General features: G+C 46.5%; 2 protein-coding genes across 3 annotated transcripts in view; both read right to left on the bottom strand.

Annotated features, from left to right (window-relative positions):
• ATP2C2 (ATPase secretory pathway Ca2+ transporting 2) overlaps positions 1-8,690 on the bottom strand; it is a 70,992-nt gene extending 62,302 nt beyond the window's left edge. Inside the window, exon 1 of one of the 2 annotated variants that reach the window (XM_040329327.1) lies at positions 8,267-8,686. In XM_040329327.1, the coding sequence (XP_040185261.1) occupies positions 8,267-8,584 (318 nt within the window). In that variant the 5' untranslated portion in view covers positions 8,585-8,686. Of the gene's footprint in view, positions 1-8,266 lie in introns of both variants that reach the window. The other variant, XM_040329329.1, reaches the window with a different exon arrangement.
• Positions 8,691-9,568: 878 nt separating this feature from the next.
• The window catches only part of WFDC1 (WAP four-disulfide core domain 1), a 29,227-nt gene continuing 15,745 nt past the window's right edge, over positions 9,569-23,050 (bottom strand). The window contains exons 6-8 of the mRNA XM_040329346.1: positions 22,641-22,705; positions 19,628-19,633; positions 9,569-9,579 (exon numbers count right to left, since the gene is read on the bottom strand). Of these exons, the coding sequence (XP_040185280.1) occupies positions 22,644-22,705 (62 nt within the window). The 3' untranslated portion in view covers positions 9,569-9,579; positions 19,628-19,633; positions 22,641-22,643. The remainder of the gene's footprint in view (positions 9,580-19,627; positions 19,634-22,640; positions 22,706-23,050) is intronic.

The following is a 23,050-nucleotide window of genomic DNA, read 5'->3' on the forward strand; positions in this document are numbered from 1 at the left end:
TTACTAGTGGTGCACATCCCGGTTCTCAGCACTCAGATTGGTGGCAGATCGTTTTATTTCCAATTATTGTTCATTCATTACAAAGCGGAGGATTTCATGATAGATGGGGGAAAGCGGAGGATTTCATGATAGATGGGGGAGAACTAATCACGATGTGATTTCCTGTCCATGGGACAAATTGTTTCCGAGTTCCACAACACTCAGAAGCCATTTAAAGACCATTGCATCCCTAAACACCAAAACACCTACATTTCACCAAAATATCTAGATTTATGCAAAAAGAAAAAAAAAAAAGTTTTAACCTCATTTAGCTCTAAAAAGAACTACAAGTTCCAGCACGGCATGCCATCAAAAGGTAGGACTATGGTTTGCGTTGGGACTTGTGGTTCCTTAACATCTGGCGTGTGGCAGGCGGCCCAGTGGTTGGGAGGGGCGGAATAGCTGAAGGGATTTAGGAGGGATGAAGGATCAGAGACCAAGAATGTGATTAGAACATCCTCTGTGCCGCCTCATCCGTATCAAGCACGTGGATTACACACCGGCTGAGCCCAGAACCTGCTCAGCAAGCCCGGCCGGTCCCCCGCCATGTTCATGTCGCAGACTCTGAGCTCAGGACTTGCGTTCCTTTATCGTCTTCTTTGCTAAGGAAACATTGTAACATTGGCACACCCTACTCAAGGTAAACATGCCGAGTGACATTTCACTGGCCACCTCTCCTGGAACACCGCTCCCATCAATGATATTCCTGAGGGGTTCCCAGCTCCGCCCATCGCCTGTGACATCAGATTTTTAGAAATGGGGTCACAGTTTTAAGGGTACAGCAAACACGTGGGGCACACAGTAGTGTTGACTGGCTAACCAAGGACAGAATAGATTTTACAGCCGTTATAACGATGGGAAAATGTATCATTATATTGACCAATCCCTTTCACAAAAATACTCAAAATAAAAATATTATCAACACTGTTGCTTCACCACATCTGTGTGTCTGTTATATGACCATCATATACTGTACAGTATATTACCAAAAGTATTGGGACACCTGCCTTTACATGAACTTTAATGGCATCCCAGTCTTAGTCTGTAGGGTTCCATATTGAGTTGACCCACCCTTTGCAGCTATAACAGCTTCAACTCTTCTGGGAAGGCCGTCCACAAGGTTTAGGAGTGTGTCTATGGGAACGTTTGACCATTCTTCCAGAAGTGCATTTGTGAGGTCAGGAACTGATGTTAGACGAGAAGGCCTGGCTCGCAAGTCTCAGCTCAAGTTCCTAGTAACCAAGAAATGAGGGGGCGTCGAGAAACGAAAGCATGGGGGATAATGGGAAATGAAGAATGGGAGTCTGGAAACAATATGGGGTGTGGATCATTTAATAAACCTGAAAAAGCTGATCGGAGTATGGAAACCATAGGATGGGAAGGGGGAAATGGAAACCAAAGGATGGGAAGGGGGAAATGGAAACCAAAGGATGGGAAGGGGGAAATGGAAACCAAAGGATGGGAAGGGGGAAATGGAAACCAAAGGATGGGAAGGGGGAAATGGAAACCAAAGGATGGGAAGGGGGAAATGGAAACCAAAGGATGGGAAGGGGGAAATGGAAACCAAAGGATGGGAAGGGGGAAATGGAAACCAAAGGATGGGAAGGGGGAAATGGAAACCAAAGGATGGGAAGGGGGAAATGGAAACCAAAACGGATGGGAGGGGGGAAATGGAAACCAAACGGATGGGAGGGGGGAATGGAAACCAAAGGATGGGAAGGGGGAAATGGAAACCAAAAAATGGGAAGGGGGAAATGGAAACCAAAGGATGGGAAGGGGGAAATGGAAACCAAAGGATGGGAAGGGGGAAATGGAAACCAAACGGATGGGAGGGGGGAAATGGAAACCAAACGGATGGGAGGGGGGAATGGAAACCAAAGGATGGGAAGGGGGAAATGGAAACCAAAAAATGGGAAGGGGGGAATGGAAACCAAAAGGATGGGAAGGGTGAATGGAAACCAAAAGGATGGGAGGGGGGATGGAAACCAAAGGATGGGAGGGGGGATGGAAACCAAAGGATGGGAAGGGGTATGGGAGGTAAAGAATGGGGGTCTAGTAACCAAGAAATAAGGGGGTGTCAAGAAACTAAAGCATGGGGGATAATGGGAAATGAAGAATGGGAGTCTGAAAAAAAACAAAAAACAAAAAAAAGGGAAGTGGGTATGGGTATGGATCCATGCATCCTTTAATAAACCTGAAATTAAAGTGGAGTTGAACTTGATGTGTCAGAAGACATGCACGCAACATTGGCAGTACCCGGACCTCCATGCCATGCTTCGATGGCACTCAAACATCTCTCTAGATATGGCTAGATTTAATTTACAGTTTTTAGATCAAATTCCTTACAATTTCCTTTCTGTGGTTCTGTTCTTGGCCATCTATATGTATATGGGGCACCTCTTCTGGTACCTAAAAGGACTTATGGTGTGGACAGTCCGATGAAAGGGGGTGGGGGGGACGGGGGCATCATACCAAACGATCCATTGGGGGGTCTATATTTATAAAGCGCTGTAAGAGAATGAAGCCACAAATCTATCTACAACACGCCGCTTCGCCATTGACCTTCCGTGGAGAGTTCCACGCGGGATACAACCGCTCCAATCAGTTCTTTGTTACGCAGTAAAAAAACAAAATTGTGATCTGATCTTTTATCCACTTGAAAGGGAAGGAACATGGCAGAAAACGCCAGCATGGAAGCTGCGAGTGTATTGTATAGAACATTCCAGAAACGAGGCATGTCTCTTCTCTCACCAATTAAATCAAAACTGGACATGAACATCATTATCCTCAAAAAAAATAAATAAATAAATAAATCACATTTACAAAAAAATATTTTTTGGACATGCAACGGTTATCCCGACACTTCAGAAGGAGCCAGGCTGTGGGCAGCAGGGTCGTCTTAATAGCATCATGGGCCCCTGGGCAAAGAAATGCTCTGGGGGCCCCTACAATGATGACAGCGCAGGTAAGCAGAAATTAAGTAGGTAGGAGGCAGACTGCCTCCCCTTTTCATCTATCACTCTCAGTGCCATCATGGGGCCCCCCAATTTCAGGGCAGCGTGGGCTCAAGGACCAGCTGCTTTGGGAAAAGTGCAGGGGCCCCTGGGCAGTGCCCAGGTGTGCCCTCTCATTAAGACAGCCCTGGTGGGCAGAACCCATAACTCAAAAATGGTGCAGGGGGGGACATTTTCCTACACACGGGTGACCTCTTCTCCAACCTGGCAATTTACAGAGGACACCAGTAATCCTCCTTCAGCTAACAGAGCACAAAGCTACAAAGTAATAAAAGGGTTGTGGAAAATGAGTGAGAACCTTATCTCAGGCAATTGTTCTCCAGATCTGACACTGTGCCGGCTAGATATGGACAGCAGAGCACACAGAAGGTCGTTTTCTGCTCAGTGCTCACCGTGTGAATTGTGGACATACGTTGATCTGCTTTCTCTTTATGTGATAACCCAACTTAAAGGAGAACTCCGTGCTGGGCTAAAAATAAAATAAAAAAACTTTCATTAGCAGCAGTTAGGACAGTCCACGTTTTGGCTGCTAGCATTGCTTCTCCACTATTTAGGCGCTTTGATTGGCCGCAGGCTCTTGCCGTAGACCGTGAGAAAAGACTCGTACAACACTGCCTTGTAGTTCTAGTTCCGTTCTTCGCTTTTCAGCCATGTCAATCACCGATCAGATCGGACACAAACTGCCCTCTAAGACCCTGTACACACGATCAGAATATTGTACAAAAAAACACTGCTTTCGAATCGATCTTACGATAAATCTGATCGTTAGTACATAGCTGTTGTCCAAAAAATTGGAGGATTTTCCTTTAATCAGTACAGTTTTCGTCCGAAAAATACAAATACACAAAACATTACATCACTTCTGAATTTTTATTCTGCCGCACGAGGAGTTTCGTACTCAGGGCCGGTGCTACCACTAGGCAAACTAGGCAGCCGCCTAGGGCGCCCGGCCAATGATGTTCCTACTCTCTTCTCTCTGCAGCAAGCAACTAAGTCTTAGCATCAGCAGGCAGCAGATGCTCCGGCGGACGACTGTTTCTGTGTCCCGACTAACAAATGAATGGAAGCAAGCAAACATTTATTGTTGGGCGCCGGCGAGGCTGCAGTCGACGGGGGGGCGTCGGCTGGGCGTCATTCGACGGGGGGCGCCAGCGAGGCTGCAGTCGACGGGGGGGGCACCGGCTAGGCTGCATTCGACGGGGGGCACCGGCTAGGCTGCATTCCACGGGGGGGGGGCACAGGCTAGGCTGCATTCCACGGGGGGGGGGGCACAGGCTAGGCTGCATTCCACGGGGGGGGGGGGGCACAGGCTAGGCTGCATTCCACAGGGGGGCACAGGCTAGGCTGCATTCCACAGGGGGGCACCGGCTAGGCTGCATTCCACAGGGGGGCACCGGCTAGGCTGCATTCCACGGGGGGGCACCGGCTAGGCTGCATTCCACGGGGGGGCACCGGCTAGGCTGCATTCCACGGGGGGGCACCGGCTAGGCTGCATTCCACGGGGTTGCACCGGCTAGGCTGCATTCCACGGGGTTGCACCGGCTAGGCTGCATTCGACGGGGTTGCACCGGCTAGGCTGCATTCGACGGGGGGGGCACCGGCTAGGCTGCATTCGACGGGGGGGGGGGGGCACCGGCTAGGCTGCATTCGACGGGGGGGGGGGGCACTGGCTAGGCTGCATTCGACGGGGGGGGGGGGGCACCAGCTAGGCTGCATTCGACGGGGGGGTGGGGCACCGGCTAGGCTGCATTCGACGGGGGGGGGGGGGGGGGGCACCGGCTAGGCTGCATTCGACAGGGGGGGCTTCATTAAAAAGGTGGGGTATACATGGGCAGGGCAAAGGGGGTGGAGTGGTAAATTTTCGCCTACGGTGTCAAAAATCCTTGCACCAGCCCTGTTTGCACTTTGGTAACCTATTCATTTTCGATATGGAGATTAACATCCCTAAGAAAAATGGACGCTCGTCCGATAATCTCGTCGCGTGAAGTAGGCTCAGGGCCCCGTTCACGTTATTACCGTTGCGGAAACGCAGTTTTTTTTTTGGGCGTGCTTTGTGTTGTTCCTGCTTGTCACTTGAATGGACTTCCTGACGCGCAACAAACACCCCGAGTGTGGCGTGTTTTTTCACTGGCCCTTTTTATATTGCATTTGCCGCCTGGGAAAAACGTGCGTTAGGGTGCCATTAATAATTACTGGCACCGCAAGAGCGAAACGCGTTCGTAGCGCGTTTTTCCACGTGTTTTCTATGCCTTTGTTGCTCGTTCCATAAACGCCCAGGTGTGAACGCAGGACAGCAGGAATATCAGAAGGAGGGGCTTCTCTCTTGGCCACGCATGTGGCAGTTGAACTCATTGGTCCTCACAGAAGGGAATGCGGAGAGTGACAGAGAGATTTGTGATGCCACACATGTACTTGACAGCAGGGCTGTCTTAATGAGAGGGCACACCTGGGCAATGCCCAGGGGCCCCAGCTGCATGGGGGGCCCCTGCACTTTCCCCAAAGCAGCTGGTCCTTGAGCCCATGATCCCCCCGAAATTGGGGGGCCCCCTGATGGCACTGAGAGTGATGGATGCAAAGGGGAGGAGGTCTGCCTCCTACCTACTTAATATCTGTTTACCTGCACTGTCATCATTGGAGGGGCCCCAGAGCATTACTTTGCCCAGGGGCCCAAAAAGCTATTAAGACGGCCCTGCTTGACATTTAGAACCATTTATCCTCCCAGACAGGAATTCACTGACAGATAATGACTTTGTAACATCGCACAAAAATGCCGGCGTCGTCTTAAAGTGGAACTCCAAGCAGATATCATTTTTTTAAATAAAGCAGTGGAAGCCAAACCAACTCTCAGTCCCTGTAGAGCAGAGCTCAGCCTGGGAGAAGCAGCACAGGGAGCTTGCGGATAGGAGGGAAGAGCAGAGTAACAGATCAGATCATCAGTGGGCTGCTACTTCTTTAAATATCCATTCGCAAGGAAGAGGAAATTAATTACAGGTCTCTTCACTTAAAGGAAGAGAGACCTGTAAGTGAAAGTGAAACTGCAGCTCTGGAAAAAAAAAATCAGGTCTCCTCTGCCATACAGGATGGTATTTTGGCAGGTCCCCCGTCATCATATTACCAACCTGCCATCCCCGCCCCGGGAAGAGGAAATTAATTCACAAATAACCTCAAATACTGGAATCAGAAAATGGCTTTATAGAAGGAGCGGCTAATGATGGGCACAGCTCACCCTGCATTGCTCTCTAGATATGGGACTGAGCACGAGATTTTATAGTGTGAAACGCGTCAGCTGGGTGTCCTATTTTTGCTTTGGCTTGTAGTGTATTTATCCTGCTTTACCAATAAAGGCAAGCAAGAGATTTTCTTCCAAGGGGGCGGGATTTGGCAGGGAAATAAAGATATTTGAAGGTGGAGGACCCCTTTATCTTCCCAACATGAGACAAGATCTATAAGAGAATATCATTGTGTGTAATGCCGACAACCCTCCCCCAACAATTTACCCCCCCCCCCCAATAAATATTGATTGATCTGATCATATACACCTACATGAAATACATCATAGTAATGCCCCTTCTAATAATACAAAACACAACATATAATCCTGACACCCCCCCCCATATAGAATTCTGACACCTCCATTGACACTGCATACCTACGCCCTCCATACAATATAATACTAATACCCCCACTGATAATATACACCCCACATATAATACTGCCCCCCCCCACCGATAATATACACCCCACATATAATAATGCCCCCCCCCAATAATATACCCCCCACATATAATACTGCCCCCCCACCGATAATATACCCCCCACATATAATACTGCCCCCCCCACATATAATACTGCCCCCCCACCGATAATTATACACCACACATATAATACTGCCCCCCCACTGATAATATACACCCCACATATAAAATTGACACCCCCGTTGATAATACACACACCCTGCATATAATGTGGACACCCCCCAAATACTGCTACTCCTACTGAAAATAAACACCCCACGGATAATATACACCCCACATATAATACTGCACCCCTCCCCACTGATAATATACACCCCACATATAATACTGCACCCCTCCCCACTGATAATATACACCCCACATATAATACTGCCCCCCCCACCGATAATATACACCCCACATATAATACTGCCCCCCCCACCGATAATATACACCCCACATATAATACTGCCCCCCCACCGATAATATACACCCCACATATAATACTGCCCCCCCCCACTGATAATATACACCCCACATATAATACTGCCCCCCTCCCCTGTGATAATATACACCCCACATATAATGCTGCCCCCTCCAATGATAATATACACCCCACAGATAATACTGCCCCCCCCACTGATAATATACACCCCACATATAATACTGCCCCCCCACTGATAATATACACCCCACATATAATACTGCCCCCCCCACTGATAATATACACCCCACATATAATACTGCCCCCCCCCACTGATAATATACACCCCACATATAATACTGCCCCCTCCAATGATAATATACACCCCACATATAATACTGCCCCCCCACTGATAATATACACCCCACATATAATACTGCCCCCCCACTGATAATATACACCCCACATATAATACTGCCCCTCCAATGATAATATACACCCCACATATAATACTGCCCCCCCACTGATAATATACACCCCACATATAATACTGCCCCTCCAATGATAATATACACCCCACATATAATACCGCCCCCCCACTAATATACACCCCACATATAATACTGGTCCCGCTAAATTATACACCCCCATATACAATACCCCCCCCCCCCACTGATAATATACACACCACGTATAATACTGCCCCCCCACCACTAATATACAACCCACATACAATACTGCCCCCCCACTAATTATACACCCCCACATACAATACTGCCCCAGCTAATTATTCACCCCCATATACAATACTGCCCCCCCCCACTGATAATATAAACCCCACATACAATACTGCCCCAGCTAATTATTCACCCCCATATACAATACTGCCCCCCCCCCCACTGATAATATACACCCCACATATAATACTGCCCCCACTAATTACATACAGCCCAGACACAATAGGGACAGCCCATTCATAATATACACCCCATTTATAATACGGACACCCCGCTGATCAAATCCGCCCCACCCTCCATTGTGGCCCCCACACTCACCTCGTCTTTGAGCTCGGGGCCCCCCAGTAGTTGGTATCGGATTGGAAGCCTCCGCAGGTTGCTCAGCAGCCGGGAGAAGCGTGTGGCCCCCATGGTGGCCCCCGGAGCGATGCGAGTCTCCGGAGGGGGGAGGGGCCCAGCGGGTGGCTGAGTGTACCTGACACAGGTGAGAGGGGCCCCGCCCTCCTCCATCAGGGGCCCGCCCGGGGGAGGGGAGGAGGAGGAGGACGGAGAAGCCATCCGGGATTGATGCTGCTGGGGATCGTCCGAGCAGATTGGGGCTTCGGGAGGCACCAGGAGGAGGACTGGGCAGAGCATCAGCTGATCATTGTCTGCAGAGCATCACATGACCAGAGGCTGCAGAGCATCACTGATGGACCAGGGAGGAGGAGCATCAGCTGATCACTGGCTGCAGATGATTGCGCCTAGAGACTGCACAGATCTGCTCTCTGCAGAGCGTCATCCCCCTAGTGAGGAGCATCAGCTGATCACCTGAGCAGAGCATTGCACCCGGCATCACATGACCAGAGCCTGCAGAGCATTTCATTCCACATCACATGATAGACACACATAGCTCCACATGGCATCATCCTTGTAGACACAAAGCATCATCAGAGCAGAAGCTGCAGAGCATCTCTCCGCCACACCTGACCTGATAATGAGAAGAATCCTACTGGGGGTGGGAGAGAATCCATCACCCTGTGTGTTACAGCATCATATGTATGCACAGCCATCTCTGATCTCAAATATATTGTCCAATCATAAGATGTGTGCGACACATTCACCATCCCCATCCTTCATTTCACCAGTCACATGGTGCACAATCCTGTGTGTGACACATTCACCATCCCCATCCTTCATTTCACTAGTCACATGGTGCACAATCCTGTGTGTGACACATTCACCATCCCCATCCTTCATTTCACCAGTCACATGGTGCACAATCCTGTGTGTGTGCGCGACACATTCACCATCCTCATCCTTCATTTCACCAGTCACATGGTGCACAATCCTGTGTGTGTGCGCGACACATTCACCATCCCCATCCTTCATTTCACCAGTCACATGGTGCACAATCCTGTGTGTGACACATTCACCATCCCCATCCTTCATTTCACCAGTCACATGGTGCACAATCCTGTGTGTGACACATTCACCATCCCCATCCTTCATTTCACCAGTCACATGGTGCACAATCCTGTGCGCGACACATTCACCATCCTCATCCTTCATTTCACCAGTCACATGGTGCACAATCCTGTGTGTGTGTGACTCTGTGCATTCGCCTGCCACAAGGCTGACTGTGAGAGATGCTGAGTGAGCTACTCTGCAAATCCTAGTCTCTTCTTATTATCCCTCTCCTCTCCTTCTTCTTCCACCTATTTTTTTCTCTCTTCCTCCTCCCCATGGACTCCCTCCTTTCCTCTCCATCTTCACTTTCTCCCTTTTTCCTCACCTTCTCTCCTCTTCCATTACTCTTCCTCTTTTCTTTCTCCTCTCTCACTCTGTATTTCCTCTTTCTTTCCCTCTCTGCTTTCTCATCTTCCTCCTTTTATTTTACACTACCCTGCTTTTCCTCTTTTCTTTTTCTCCCCTCCTTTCTCCTTTTATCTTCTTCTCCCTCTCCTCTCCCTTCCGTATCTTCTCCCTCTCCTCTCCCTTCCTTATCTTCTCCCTCTCCTCTCCCTTCCTTATCTTCTCCCTCTCCTCTCCCTTCCTTATCTTCTCCCTCTCCTCTCCCTTCCTTATCTTCTCCCTCTCCTCTCCCATCCTTATCTTCTCCCTCTCCTCTTCCTTACTTATCTTCTCCCTCTCCTCTCCCTTCCTTATCTTCTCCCTCTCCTCTCCCTTCCTTATCTTCTCCCTCTCCTTTCCCTTCCTTATCTTCTCCCTCTCATCTCCCTTGCTTATCTTCTTCCTCTCCTCCTGCACATCGTCTTCTCTTCTTTCCTCTTCCTAATATTCCTCCTCTCCTTTTCCGGTACTTTGCTCTCCCTCATCTTTCTCACCTCTACTTGTTCATCTCCTCTTCTTCTCCCTCTCCTTCCTCTTTTCCCTCTAATTCTCCATCTCCTCTTCTTTCCTCTGCCTTTCATTTTTCTTCTCCTCTCTTCCACTGCTCTGCATCCCATCTGCTCTTTTTTCTCCCCTCCTTCCTCCTTTTCTCTTCTTCTACCTCTCCTCTCTATCCCCTATCTTTACCCTCTCCTCTTTCCTCATCTTTTTCTACTCTTCTTTCCCCTTCCTAATAATATTCACCCTCTAAACATCCAGTACTCTGCTCTTTCTCCTTTCCTTCTCACCTCTCTTTCCCTCTGCTTTTCCTTATTCTCCTCTCCTCTTCCACTGCTCTGTATCCCCTCTTCTCTTTCTTCATCTCCTTTTCTTTCCTGTGCTGCTCCCTTTCCTTCATCCTTTCCCTCTCATTCCTCATCTCCTTCTCCTGCCTCTTTTTTGCCCTCTCATTCTTTGTCTCCTCTTCTTTACTATTCTTCTCCCTCTCCTTCCCCTCTCATTCTTCGTCTCCTCTTCTTTACTATTCTCCCTCTCCTTCCTCCATTCCCTCTCATTCCTCATCTCCTCTTTACTATTCTTCTTCTTCTCCTTCCTCCTTTCCCTCTCGTTCTTCGTCTCCTCTTCTTTACTATTCTTCTCCCTCTCCTTGCTCCTTTCCCTTTCATTCCTCATCTCCTCTTCTTTACTATTCTTCTCCCTCTCCTTCCTCCTTTCCCTCTCATTCCTCATCTCCTCTTTACTATTCTTCTCCCTCTCCTTCCTCCTTTCCCTCTCATTCCTCATCTCCTCTTTACTATTCTTCTCCCTCTCCTTTCCCTCTCATTCCTCATCTCCTCTTCTTTACTATTCTTCCTCTTCTTTCTCCTTTCCCTCTCATTCCTCATCTCCTCTTTACTATTCTTCTCCCTCTCCTTCCTCCTTTCCCTTTCATTCCTCATCTCCTCTTCTTTACTATTCTTCTCCCTCTCCTTCCTCCTTTCCCTCTCATCCCTCATCTCCTCTTCTTTACCATTCTCCATCTCCTTTCCCTCTCATTCCTCATCTCCTCTTTACTATTCTTCTCCCTCTCCTTCCTCCTTTCCCTCTCATCCCTCATCTTCTCTTCTTTACTATTCTTCTCCCTCTTCTTCCTCCTTTCCCTCTCATCCCTCATCTCCTCTTCTTTACTATTCTTCTCCCTTCTCCCTAGCCCACCCTCCTCTCTATCTCTTCCCTCATCTTGTTTCCTTTACCTTTTCTTCTTCCTCTGCTCTTCTCCCTCTGGTCTATCATTCTTCAATGTATCTTCTTTTCCTCTCACACTTTTTTTCCCTCTTTCTCATTCACTTCATCTCCTCTTTCCTCTTCTCCATCTTCTTTTCTCCTCCCCCATGCGTCTGATTTTAGCGGATCGGAGCAGATTGAACGTCGGCGGCCATGGTCACCGCTGACATCCATCGCTCTATAGATGTTCATGGAGCGTCCATTCAGGTCCACCGAAAAAACTGACAGGCGGACCTGAGCGGTCTGCCTGTGTGAAAGGGGCCCAAGCCGTCAGCATACCAAGACATTTTGGGACAATTTCATTCTCACAACTTTGTGGGAACAGTTTGGCCTTTTCGGGCGCCGGGCACCTGAATTTCAGTGACAGGGGTGTTTTTTGGAAACGCCTGATTAGAGCCGCAGACCATGCTGGGCGTTCGCTGTTCATTCAGCTGTGTGTTAGCAAAGCAAAGGAATTCTGAATCCGCCTCTCAGCCAATCAGGTTACCGGGTCTGTTACCGGTCAACGTCAGGCGCTGTGATTGGACGCTTGAGAGAGGATGGAAGAAAATATGGAGGACGTGCAGGAGACCGCCGCTGCCCCACCCTGAGACAGGTAAGTGCAGGCAGCATCTGATGGGGCACAGTTCCGGCTATTCATGGGCACACTGGCAGCATCTTATGGCACAGTAAGGGCAATTGATGGGCACACTGACAGCATCTGATGGGGCACAGTAGCGGCAATTGATGGGCACACTGGCAGCATATGATGCGGGCACAGTAGCTGCAATTGATGGGCACACTGTCAGCATCTGATGGGGGCCCAGTAGCGGCAATTGATGGGCACACTGGCAGCATCTGATGGGGCACAGTAGCGGCAATTGATGGGCACAGTGGCAGCATCTGATGGGGCACAGTAGTGGCAATTGATGGGCACAGTGGCAGCATCTGATGGGGCACAGTAGTGGCAATTGATGGGCACACTGGCAGCATCTGATGGGGCACAGTAGCGGCAATTGATGGGCACAGTGGCAGCATCTGATGGGGCACAGTAGCGGAGGCAATTGATGGGCACAGTGGCAGCATCTGATGGGGCACAGTAGCGGCAATTGATGGGCACAGTGGCAGCATCTGATGGGGCACAGTGGCAGCATCTGATGGGTCACAGTAGCGGCAATTGATGGGCACACTGGCAGCATCTGATGGGGCACAGTAGCGGCAATTGATGGGCACACTGGCAGCATCTGATGGGGCACAGTAGCGGCAATTGATAGGTACAGTGGCTGCGTTTGATGGCACAGTGGTGGCAATATATGGGTACAGTGGCTGCTTTTGATGGCACAGTGGCTGCAATTGATGTTTTTTTTTTTTTAGTTTGTTTGCGCCCCCCAAAAAAATTTGAGCACCAGCCGCCGGCCCGCCACTGTTCGCCTCCCTTTTCTTCTTCCTTTCTCCCTCTTATTCCTCTTCTTCCTCATCCTCTCCTCCTTACCATTTTATCAATTGGGTCTCTAATCCCAACTACAAAGAGGTCTTCAAAGGGTCTAACATCTGAACAGGATGTGAGCTGTGCACAGGAAATATTGTCCCCTCATGACCAGAACTCCATGTCACTCATCTCCTATGTTGACAAAGTGCTGGAACCTTTACCTATATGAATCAGAGGATTGCTGACTTCCTTCATATAAGCCATGTTTGCCATCCGCTGTCATCTTCACACCTCCTGACATTAATGGATTATCCTCGGCTCCTCTACCTAAAAAGCTGAAAATTATAATTGGAGTGTAAATAATAAAGTGAGATTGCTGACAATGTTTTATCTCATTCTGGATATCCGGCTCCCGGGTGTCACACCTGGACTGGCTACAAACACATCTATTTGAAGTGTTCCATTTCCTGTTGCCAGGCAACCAGCACTTGTTTCCTGCAGCAGAATCAGGTACAGGTGCTCCCCCTGCTGGTGCACTGCAGTGCAGCACTATTTCTGCCCACTTAGGCTGATTCCTTTGATCCCTGCAATTAAAATCTATGCAATCCAGAAAAGTTACTGAAACAGGAAAGGAGTCACTGAAAAGTGCAGATTCATGTAGATGGGCGTAAATTTGGGCGGGCGTAACATATCTGTTTTACGTTACGCCGCCGCAAGTTTTTCAGGCAAGTGCTTTTTTCACAAAGCACTTGCCTGTAAAGTTGCGGCGGCGGCGTAGCGTAAAACACCCGGCGGAATTCAAATTCGGCGGGTAGGGGGCGTGTTTCATTTAAATGAAGTGCGTCCCTGCGCCGAACGAACTGCGCATGCGCCGTCCCTAAAATATCCCGGCGTGCATTGCTCTAAATGACGTCGCAAGGATGTAATTGGTTTTGACGTGGACGTAAATTACGTCCAGCACCATTCACGGGCGATTTACGCAAACGGCGTAAATTTTTAAATTTTCGACGCGGGAACGACGGCTATACTTAACATTGACTGCGCCTCATAGACCCAGGGGCAACTATTACGGTGATGGTGGAGGGATTATTACGGTGATGGTGGAGGGACTATTACGGTGATGGTGGAGGGACTATTACGGTGATGGTGGAGGGACTATTATGGTGATGATGGAGGGACTATTACGGTGATGGTGGAGGGATTATTACGGTGATGGTGGAGGGACTATTACGGTGATGGTGGAGGGACTATTACGGTGATGGTGGAGGGACTATTACGGTGATGGTGGAGGGACTATTACGGTGATGGTGGAGGGACTATTATGGTGATGATGGAGGGACTATTACGGTGATGGTGGAGGGACTATTACGGTGATGGTGGAGGGACTATTATGGTGATGATGAAGGGACTATTACGGTGATGGTGGAGGGATTATTACGGTGATGGTGGAGGGACTATTACGGTGATGGTGGAGGGACTATTACGGTGATGGTGGAGGGACTATTACGGTGATGATGGAGGGATTATTACGGTGATGATGGAGGGATTATTACGGTGATGATGGAGGGACTATTACGGTGATGGTGGAGGGACTATTACGGTGATGGTGGAGGGACTATTACGGTGATGGTGGAGGGACTAATATAATGATGTTGAGGGAGGAATATTATGGTGATAGTGAGGAGGGACTAGTATGGCGATGATGGAGGGACTATTACAGTGATGATGGAGGGACTATTACAGTGATGATGGAGGGACTATTACGGTGATGATGGAGGGACTATTACGGTGATGATGGAGGGACTATTACGGCGATGGTGGAGGGACTATTATGGTGATGATGGAGGGACTAATATGGTGATGGTGGAGGGACTATTATGGTGATGATGGAGGGACTATTACGGTGATGGTGGAGGGACTATTATGGTGATGATGGAGGGACTATTACGGTGATGGTGGAGGGACTATTACGGTGATGGTGGAGGGACTATTACGGTGATGGTGGAGGGACTATTATGGTGATGGTGGAGGGACTATTACGGTGATGGTGTAGGGACTATTATGGTGATGGTGGAGGGACTATTATGGTGATGGTGGAGGTACTAGTATGGTGATGGTGGAGGGACTATTACGGTGCTGGTGGAGGGACTATTATGGTGATGATGGAGGTACTATTATGGTGATGGTGGAGGGACTATTACGGTGCTGGTGGAGGGACTATTACGGTGATGGTGGAGGGACTATTACGGTGATGGTGGAGGGACTATTACGGTGATGGTGGAGGGACTATTACGGTGATGATGGAGGGACTATTACGGTGATGATGGAGGGACTATTACGGTGATGATGGAGGGACTATTACAGTGATGGTGGAGGGACTATTACGGTGATGGTGGAGGGACTATTACAGTGATGATGGAGGGACTATTATGGTGATGGTGGAGGGACTATTATGGTGATGATGGAGGGACTATTATGGTGATGATGGAGGGACTATTATGGTGATAGTGAGGAGGGACTATTATGGTGATAGTGAGGAGGGACTATTATGGTGATGATGGAGGGACTATTATGGTGATAGTGAGGAGGGACTATTATGGTGATAGTGAGGAGGGACTATTATGGTGATGATGGAGGGACTATTATGGTGATGATGGAGGGACTATTACGGTGATGGTGGAGGGACTATTATGGTGATGATGGAGGGACTAAATGATACACAAAGCCTCCAGTGACCCCTCGCAGAGCACAGCAGAGGCTCCTTTCAGTAGAAGGATTTCTCATTCCATCACATACCCCGGCAATAAGCGGATTACATTTATTGGTATTCGGCAGTAAAGCATTCCAATCACTTTTGGCTTCTGTATTTCTAGACAAGGATATGGTAAGAAAGGGGCGGGGACACCTGTAAGCATTTCTAGTCCCCAGCCTGTGCTGAAGTCCACCTATAAAGCACAGCACACAGTCCTCCATCAGACGGAGCCGGCACCTTTTCTGGCTTCAAGTCCAATATGGATAAAATGTTAACCATTAAACTGCAAAATCTGCACCTGATGAGCGAACGGCGTCCTTCTCTGGACTTTGCTCCGCCTCCTTCAAGGAAGAATCCAAGGATCAGAATTAGCACAGCAACAGCAAGATCAAAGGATATGTCATCATATGACACAATCCACATCTTCACAATGAATATCTGAGATTCTTGTGCTTAGCATCCAAGTGAAAGAAATCAATGTCTGCCACCATCTACCGCACACTGCGACTGCGCCAAAGTCAGAAATTGTCTCGTTGTTCTTCCACAATTTTTTTAAGATCCAATCAAATTGGATTAAGCAGGCTTTTCACAATGCTTATGGGTGGGGCAATAGTCCCATGATTATTTTTTCCAGGATCTAGTGTGTGGGCGGGGCTGCAGCGGATGCATAAAGGGGGCGGGACTAGAACCTGGGAACACACTGACTGAATGACTGAGGACCAGTCAGACAATAATGACAGTGTTTGGGTGCATTATGACAGGAATAATGACAGTGTTTGGGTGCATCTATGGCAGGTAGGGTGGCCATGTGTCCCGGATTGCCCGGGACAGTCCCACATTTTGCAGGTCTGACCCGGCACCTTCATTCCAGGACAATACAGTGTCCCGGAATGAAACTGACACAGTCACCCCCCCAAGCCTAACGAATGCCCCCAAAAAAGGCTGCCACATCAAAGATTTACTCACCTACAGTACTTGTCCTGTCCGGAAATGCGTGGAGGAGCGCAGTCCCCGCCCCCTCCTTGTGATTGGAGAAATCATGAATCCCGCCTCTTGTGTCCAATCACTGTGCTGTGATTCGTTACAGCACACGCTGATTTTTGGGAAGGGAGGGTGTCCCTGAATGGTAGTTTGGAAATGTGGTCACCCTAATGGCAGGCATGTCCAAAGTCAGGCCCGCAGGCCAATCGCGGCCCTCGTTCCGGTTGCGGACGCCCGCCTGGTAATTTTGACATATATATCTTTTGTGGCCCCCAAGCTCTGGGGGCCACAACAGATATAAATGCTGGCTGCCTTTGAAGGGGCGGGACGAGTGCCGTACAGGATACAGGAGTATTTCCTGTTTACACGGAATCCTGTGTAAAAGGAAGTCCCGTCTCCTGCGCTGCCATTGGACACTTGTTCTGTCCAGGCTATGGCGCGTCACGCGTTCCTAAAATAGCCGGAGTAGGACTCGGCTCTTCACGGCGCTATATGGCACCTGTGCACAGACTAGGAGCTGACTGTGCAGGCGCCGTATATATCCGAGTCCTATTTCGGCTACTTTCGGAACGCGTGACGCGCCATAGCCGGACGTCAATCATGTCCCCCTCTTCATAGGAACGCCTATTTCCCCGCCGGAGTCTGAAACGAAACTGAGCGATTAAATGGTAAATACAGCGGTGAAAAAAAAAAAACATACTATAGCTGACGCAAGTATGCTGGATGGGATGGTACATAAAAAAAAAAAAGTTTTAGGGTGAACCTCCGCTTTAACACATGCATTGAGATGCATTTCCATTGAAAAATAGTGTGATATTTCCATACATGTAGTAATGTGATGACAGGTCCACTTTAATCATATGGTTGTACTGTGTGTGCAGAATAGTGCTGAGTCATTAGTGCGGGGGAGGCGCACGGCGTCCTCGGCTGTGTCACTGAATTTCCTATGCTGTCTCAGACTTTGTTTTCCTGCAGAGATTTACTATGACGTCTCTCCGTCTGATGAGAAATATTACAAATAAAAATAGATATTTATATTATACCGACATTTCCTGGAAATCTCAAAATACTTTATCAATGTTCTAATAGATCCTTCCAGCCAGGGCTTTTTTTCAGGGGGAACTTGGGGGAACTCAGTTCCACCACCTCTGGCTCAGACCCTTTGGTGCCTGCTTACCACAATCACTTGTAAACACAGAAGTCTGGTTTCTGTGTTTACAAGTGACAGCTCTGCACTCTGTGTGTAACCCCCTGAGCTCTGCACTCTGTATGTAATGCAATCCTGGTATTTAATGCCCCTTTAAGACCCTTCTACTGTTTGTGAAATCTGAACGGGTCGTGATTGAGTTCCTGCACCTATTTTCTGAGAAAAAAAGCTCTGCTTCCAGCATACCTGATCCCTCTATGTACTGTATAAATGTATCAATAAAGTTTTTTTCATAAATGTCATATCCACATGCCTGATCTCTCTATGTACTGTATAAATGTATCAATAAAGTTTTTTTCATAAATGTCATCCACATGCCTGATCCCTCTATGTACTGTATAAATGTATCAATAAAGTTGTTTTCATATTATTTTTTCAATATTCGACATGTGCGGTTCCTTCCCAATTAAAATTCAGACATATTTTCGTTATTCAGAAATTTCGGATGTTTTCAAATTCCCGAATTAGAACTGTACCGTATTTAAATAATTCTAAAATAAGGAAATTGGAATTCAAATAGTTTTTGAATAGTTTTCGAATTCGAAAAGTTTTCCAATTTCCAAAGAGAATAAAATAGAATATAAAATAAAGGAATAGAATAGATTTTTTTTTCTATTCTATTCCTTTTCTATTCTATTTTATTATTCTTGGAAACTGAAAAACTATTCGATGTCGAAAACTATTTGAATTCGAAAACTTTTCAAATGCGAAAACTATTCGAAATTTTCAAATCGATTGGAAAACATTAAACAAAACAAATCCCAAAATCAAATTAAACAATTTTTCCTAAACTAATAACGAATCAATTTTTTTTTCCGTTCTGCACATGTCTACACAATAGACAGTTACAGTTTCATAATTCAGAAAGCCTCCACCTTTGATCCGAAAAACGATGTCTTTGAACGTCAGTCAGTGATTTCGCCTCGGCTGATGATATCATCAGTCTGCTGCAGGCAGGAGGAAGCATTTCCTAAGTCTCCCCTCCCCCAATGATGTGATAAGGCTGTACATTGTAACTTTTGTAGCAAGTAACAAAGTAACACGCTGCAATAGGGGCTGCTTTGTATCAGGTATTTGTGAACACAACCAAACACTGCACAGGCACCAGTGGACTCTACCCAGTGGAGTGAGCCGACTCCTGATCAGAGGAACCGTTGTTGCTGTATCGCTGGGTCAGGTGAGAGGGCCGATCGGCCATTATCTACTATCGTCCATAAGAACTGCAGTCTCTGACCAGCTCCTGTATTATGTCTGCAGTCTCTGACCAGCTCCTGTATTATGTCTGCAGTCTCTGACCATCTCCTGTATTATGTCTGCAGTCTCTGACCAGCTCCTGTATTATGTCTGCAGTCTCTGACCAGCTCCTGTATTATGTCTGCAGTCTCTGACCATCTCCTGTGCTATGTCTGCAGTCTCTGACCATCTACTGTGCTATGTCTGCAGTCTCTGACCATCTACTGTACTATGTCTGCAGTCTCTGACCATCTCCTGTGCTATGTCTGAAATCTCTGACCATCTCCTGTGCTATGTCTGCAATCTCTGACCATCTCCTGACAAGGATTGTGTCATCTCTGAGCTGGCATCTAAGTCCAGGAAGTAGTTGGTGACCCTGGATGATGCCCGAACAATTGTGGTACCATCCTTCTGGAGAGAAAAGCAAATGACGGTATTGTCAGGGGGAGTACTGAGATCCTTGCGAGAAATAATAAATACCTGGAAGGGTCACACTGACACATTCCTGAGCATGCCGCACCGCACATAACAGATATATCTAATTGGCACAGGGGCACAATTCTAGAAGGACATGAATGATGGAGGTCCTGTGGGTGGCAGAGAGTCTCTATAACATACACTTGTCAGTGGGAGACATCTTATGAGAACTATGGAAGGTGGGCGGAGTTGGGAACACATACAGAAATCCCCCGGCTTCTGTGAGGTCAGGTGAGTCTCAGTAAATCACATTCATTTTTTGTTCTGCTGAAGATCTGAGCTGCCGTCCTTCTACATCAGAGAATTGTTATCTCCGATGAGCGATTCATATTTGGATGATGAAGTTTAGAATAATTCAGAGGGAGTGCGGGAAGGAGCTGACAGACGGTGTGTGTGGGATCTGAGCGTCTATTGGGGACATTTCGTGCCGCAAGATTCCGAGACATCAACAAGTGAAGGAACGTTGGGAGAAACGCGCCCGGAAAAACACAAGCTGGAGCCGATCCTGCGGGAGAATATTCTGCGTGTATAAATATTAGGAGAGACTATCGAGCGACTAATGATGGACCAAAGAGCGACTAATGAGTGACTAATTAGCGACTTATAAGCGACCATTAAGTTAAAATTAAAGGAACGAATAGTATATGACCAATAAGTGACTAATGAATGGCTAGTAAGTGATCAAAAAGCGAAATAAGAGTCACTAATAAATTACTAATGAGTGACTAATAAGCGACCAAAAAGCAAATGACAAGTGACTAATGAGCAACCAATGAGCGACTAATAAGTTATTAGCGACTAATAAGCAAATAATGAGTGACTAATGAATGACCAATGAGTGACTAATGAGTGACTAATTAACGACTAATATGCGACCAATAAGCAAATAATGAGTGACCAATGAGCAACCAATGAGCGACTAATAAGTTATTAGCGACTAATAAGCAAATAATGAGTGACTAATGAACAACCAATGAGTGACTAATGAATGACCAATGAGTGACTAATTAACGACTAATATGCGACCAATAAGCAAATAATGAGTGACTAATGAACAACCAATGAGTGACTAATGAATGACCAATGAGTGACTAATTAACGACTAATATGCGACCAATAAGCAAAAAATGAGTGACTAATGAATGACCAATGAGTGACTAATGAATGACCAATGAGTGACTAATGAATGACCAATGAGTGACTAATTAACGACTAATATGCGACCAATAAGCAAAAAATGAGTGACTAATGAATGACCAATGAGTGACTAATTAACGACTAATATGCGACCAATAAGCAAATAATGAGTGACCAATGAGCAACCAATGAGCAACTAATAAGTTATTAGCGACTAATAAGCAAATAATGAGTGACTAATGAACAACCAATGAGTGACTAATGAATGACCAATGAGTGACTAATGAATGACCAATGAGTGACTAATGAATGACCAATGAGTGACTAATTAACGACTAATATACGACCAATATGCAAATAATGAGTGACTAATGAACAACCAATGAGTGACTAATGAATGACCAATGAGTGATTAATGAATGACTAATGAGTAACTAATTAACGACTAATATGCGACCAATAAGCAAATAATGAGTGACCAATGAGCAACCAATGAGCGACTAATAAGTGACTAATTAGCAACTGATAGGCGACTAATGAATGACTAATAAATGGGTAGTAAGTGACCAATAAGTGACTAATGAGTGACTAATGAGTGACTAATGAATGGCTAGTAAGTGATCAAAAAGCGAATAAAGAGTGACTAATAAATTACCAATGAGTGACTAATAAACGACTAATAAGCGACCAATAAGCAAATGACGAGTGACTAATGAGCAACCAATGAGCGACTAATAAGTTACTAATTAGCGACTAATAAGCAAATAATGAGTGACTAATGAACGACCAATGAGCGACTAATGAGTGACTAATGAACGACTAATACGCAACCAATAAGCAACTAATGAGTGACTAATTAATGACTATTAAGTGACCAATAAGCAAATGATGAGTGACTAACTAGCAACCAATGAGCAACTAATATGTTACTTATTAGCGACTAATAAGCAAATAATGAGTGACTAATGAGCGACTAATACGTGACCAATAAGCAAATAATGAGTGGCTAATGAGCAACCAATAAGCAACTAATAAGTGACTAATTAGTGACTAATAAGCGAACAATAATTGAATATTGAGTGACTAATGAACTACCAATAAGCGACTAATAAGTGACTAACGACTAATAAGCAACCAATAAGCAAATAATGAATGACCAATGAGCAACCAATGAGCAACGAATGAACATTTAATAAGCGAATAATGAGTGACCAATGAGAGAATTTGTCACTTATTAGCAACCAAAGAGCGACTAATGAGCGACCAATGAGTGCACGAATGGCCAGAAATATTCCCATTGTGGGAATCAGGCTTTTCTATTTCCTGATTCAGAGACAATCAGGAGGCAAGAATCTAATTTCTATACACAGACATGTAGGTTGGAGGTCTGGGGGAAACATGTTTGTCATTATTATTATTATACATTTATATATCCACTCTGACATACAGAGAACATAGATACGGACATCAGTCTCTGCACCACAGGAGCTTACACTCTAATGTCCCCCACAGTCCCGCGCTGCGATATTATGGGAAAACTATAATAGAACAGAATAATAGTAATCATATAGTGACTCCTGCTGGCTATGAGACAGGTACTACACCTAAGATCAGTATTAATACGCAGTTGAACTGCAAATCTGTGGACTGGTTTATTATTATTATTATTATACAGGATTTATAACATCGGGGAAGACAGTACAATTACAATACAATACAGGAGGAATCAGAGGGCCCTGCTCGTTAGAAAGGTTTATGAGCATTTGTAATTCTGTACAGACAGTCTTGTGATTTACAGACATTTTTCACAGATGGACAGGTGATTGGCATTTTCAGAAGAAGACCAGAACAGGGGGGTTTTCCTTGTGATGTACAATATTATCACATAATACAATACCAACCATTATCCTATATGCTTCCGGGTCTGTTTATCAACTCCGACCACAACGTTATTATAATTTCCACCTGTAGAGACATATATAATGTATAACATTGTTATCATGCATGCATATATATATATATATATATATACTGCAGTGCTATACAGATAACACTGTACCAGTCACACCAGTCTCTGCACCAGAGGAGCTTACACTCTACTCCCCCCCCCCCCACAGTCACACACTGTTATTATTATACATTTATATAGCTCTGACATATACCGCCGGTGTGTACATAGAATAGTTAGCCAGCCACATCAGTCTCTGTACCAGAGGAGCTTACACTCATATGCCCCCCACAGTCATTCACTATCATTATTATTATACATTTATATAGCTCTGACATATACCGCAGTGCTGTACGGAGAAC

Source organism: Rana temporaria, chromosome 11, assembly GCF_905171775.1.
Source record: "Rana temporaria chromosome 11, aRanTem1.1, whole genome shotgun sequence".
Taxonomy (NCBI): domain Eukaryota; kingdom Metazoa; phylum Chordata; class Amphibia; order Anura; family Ranidae; genus Rana; species Rana temporaria.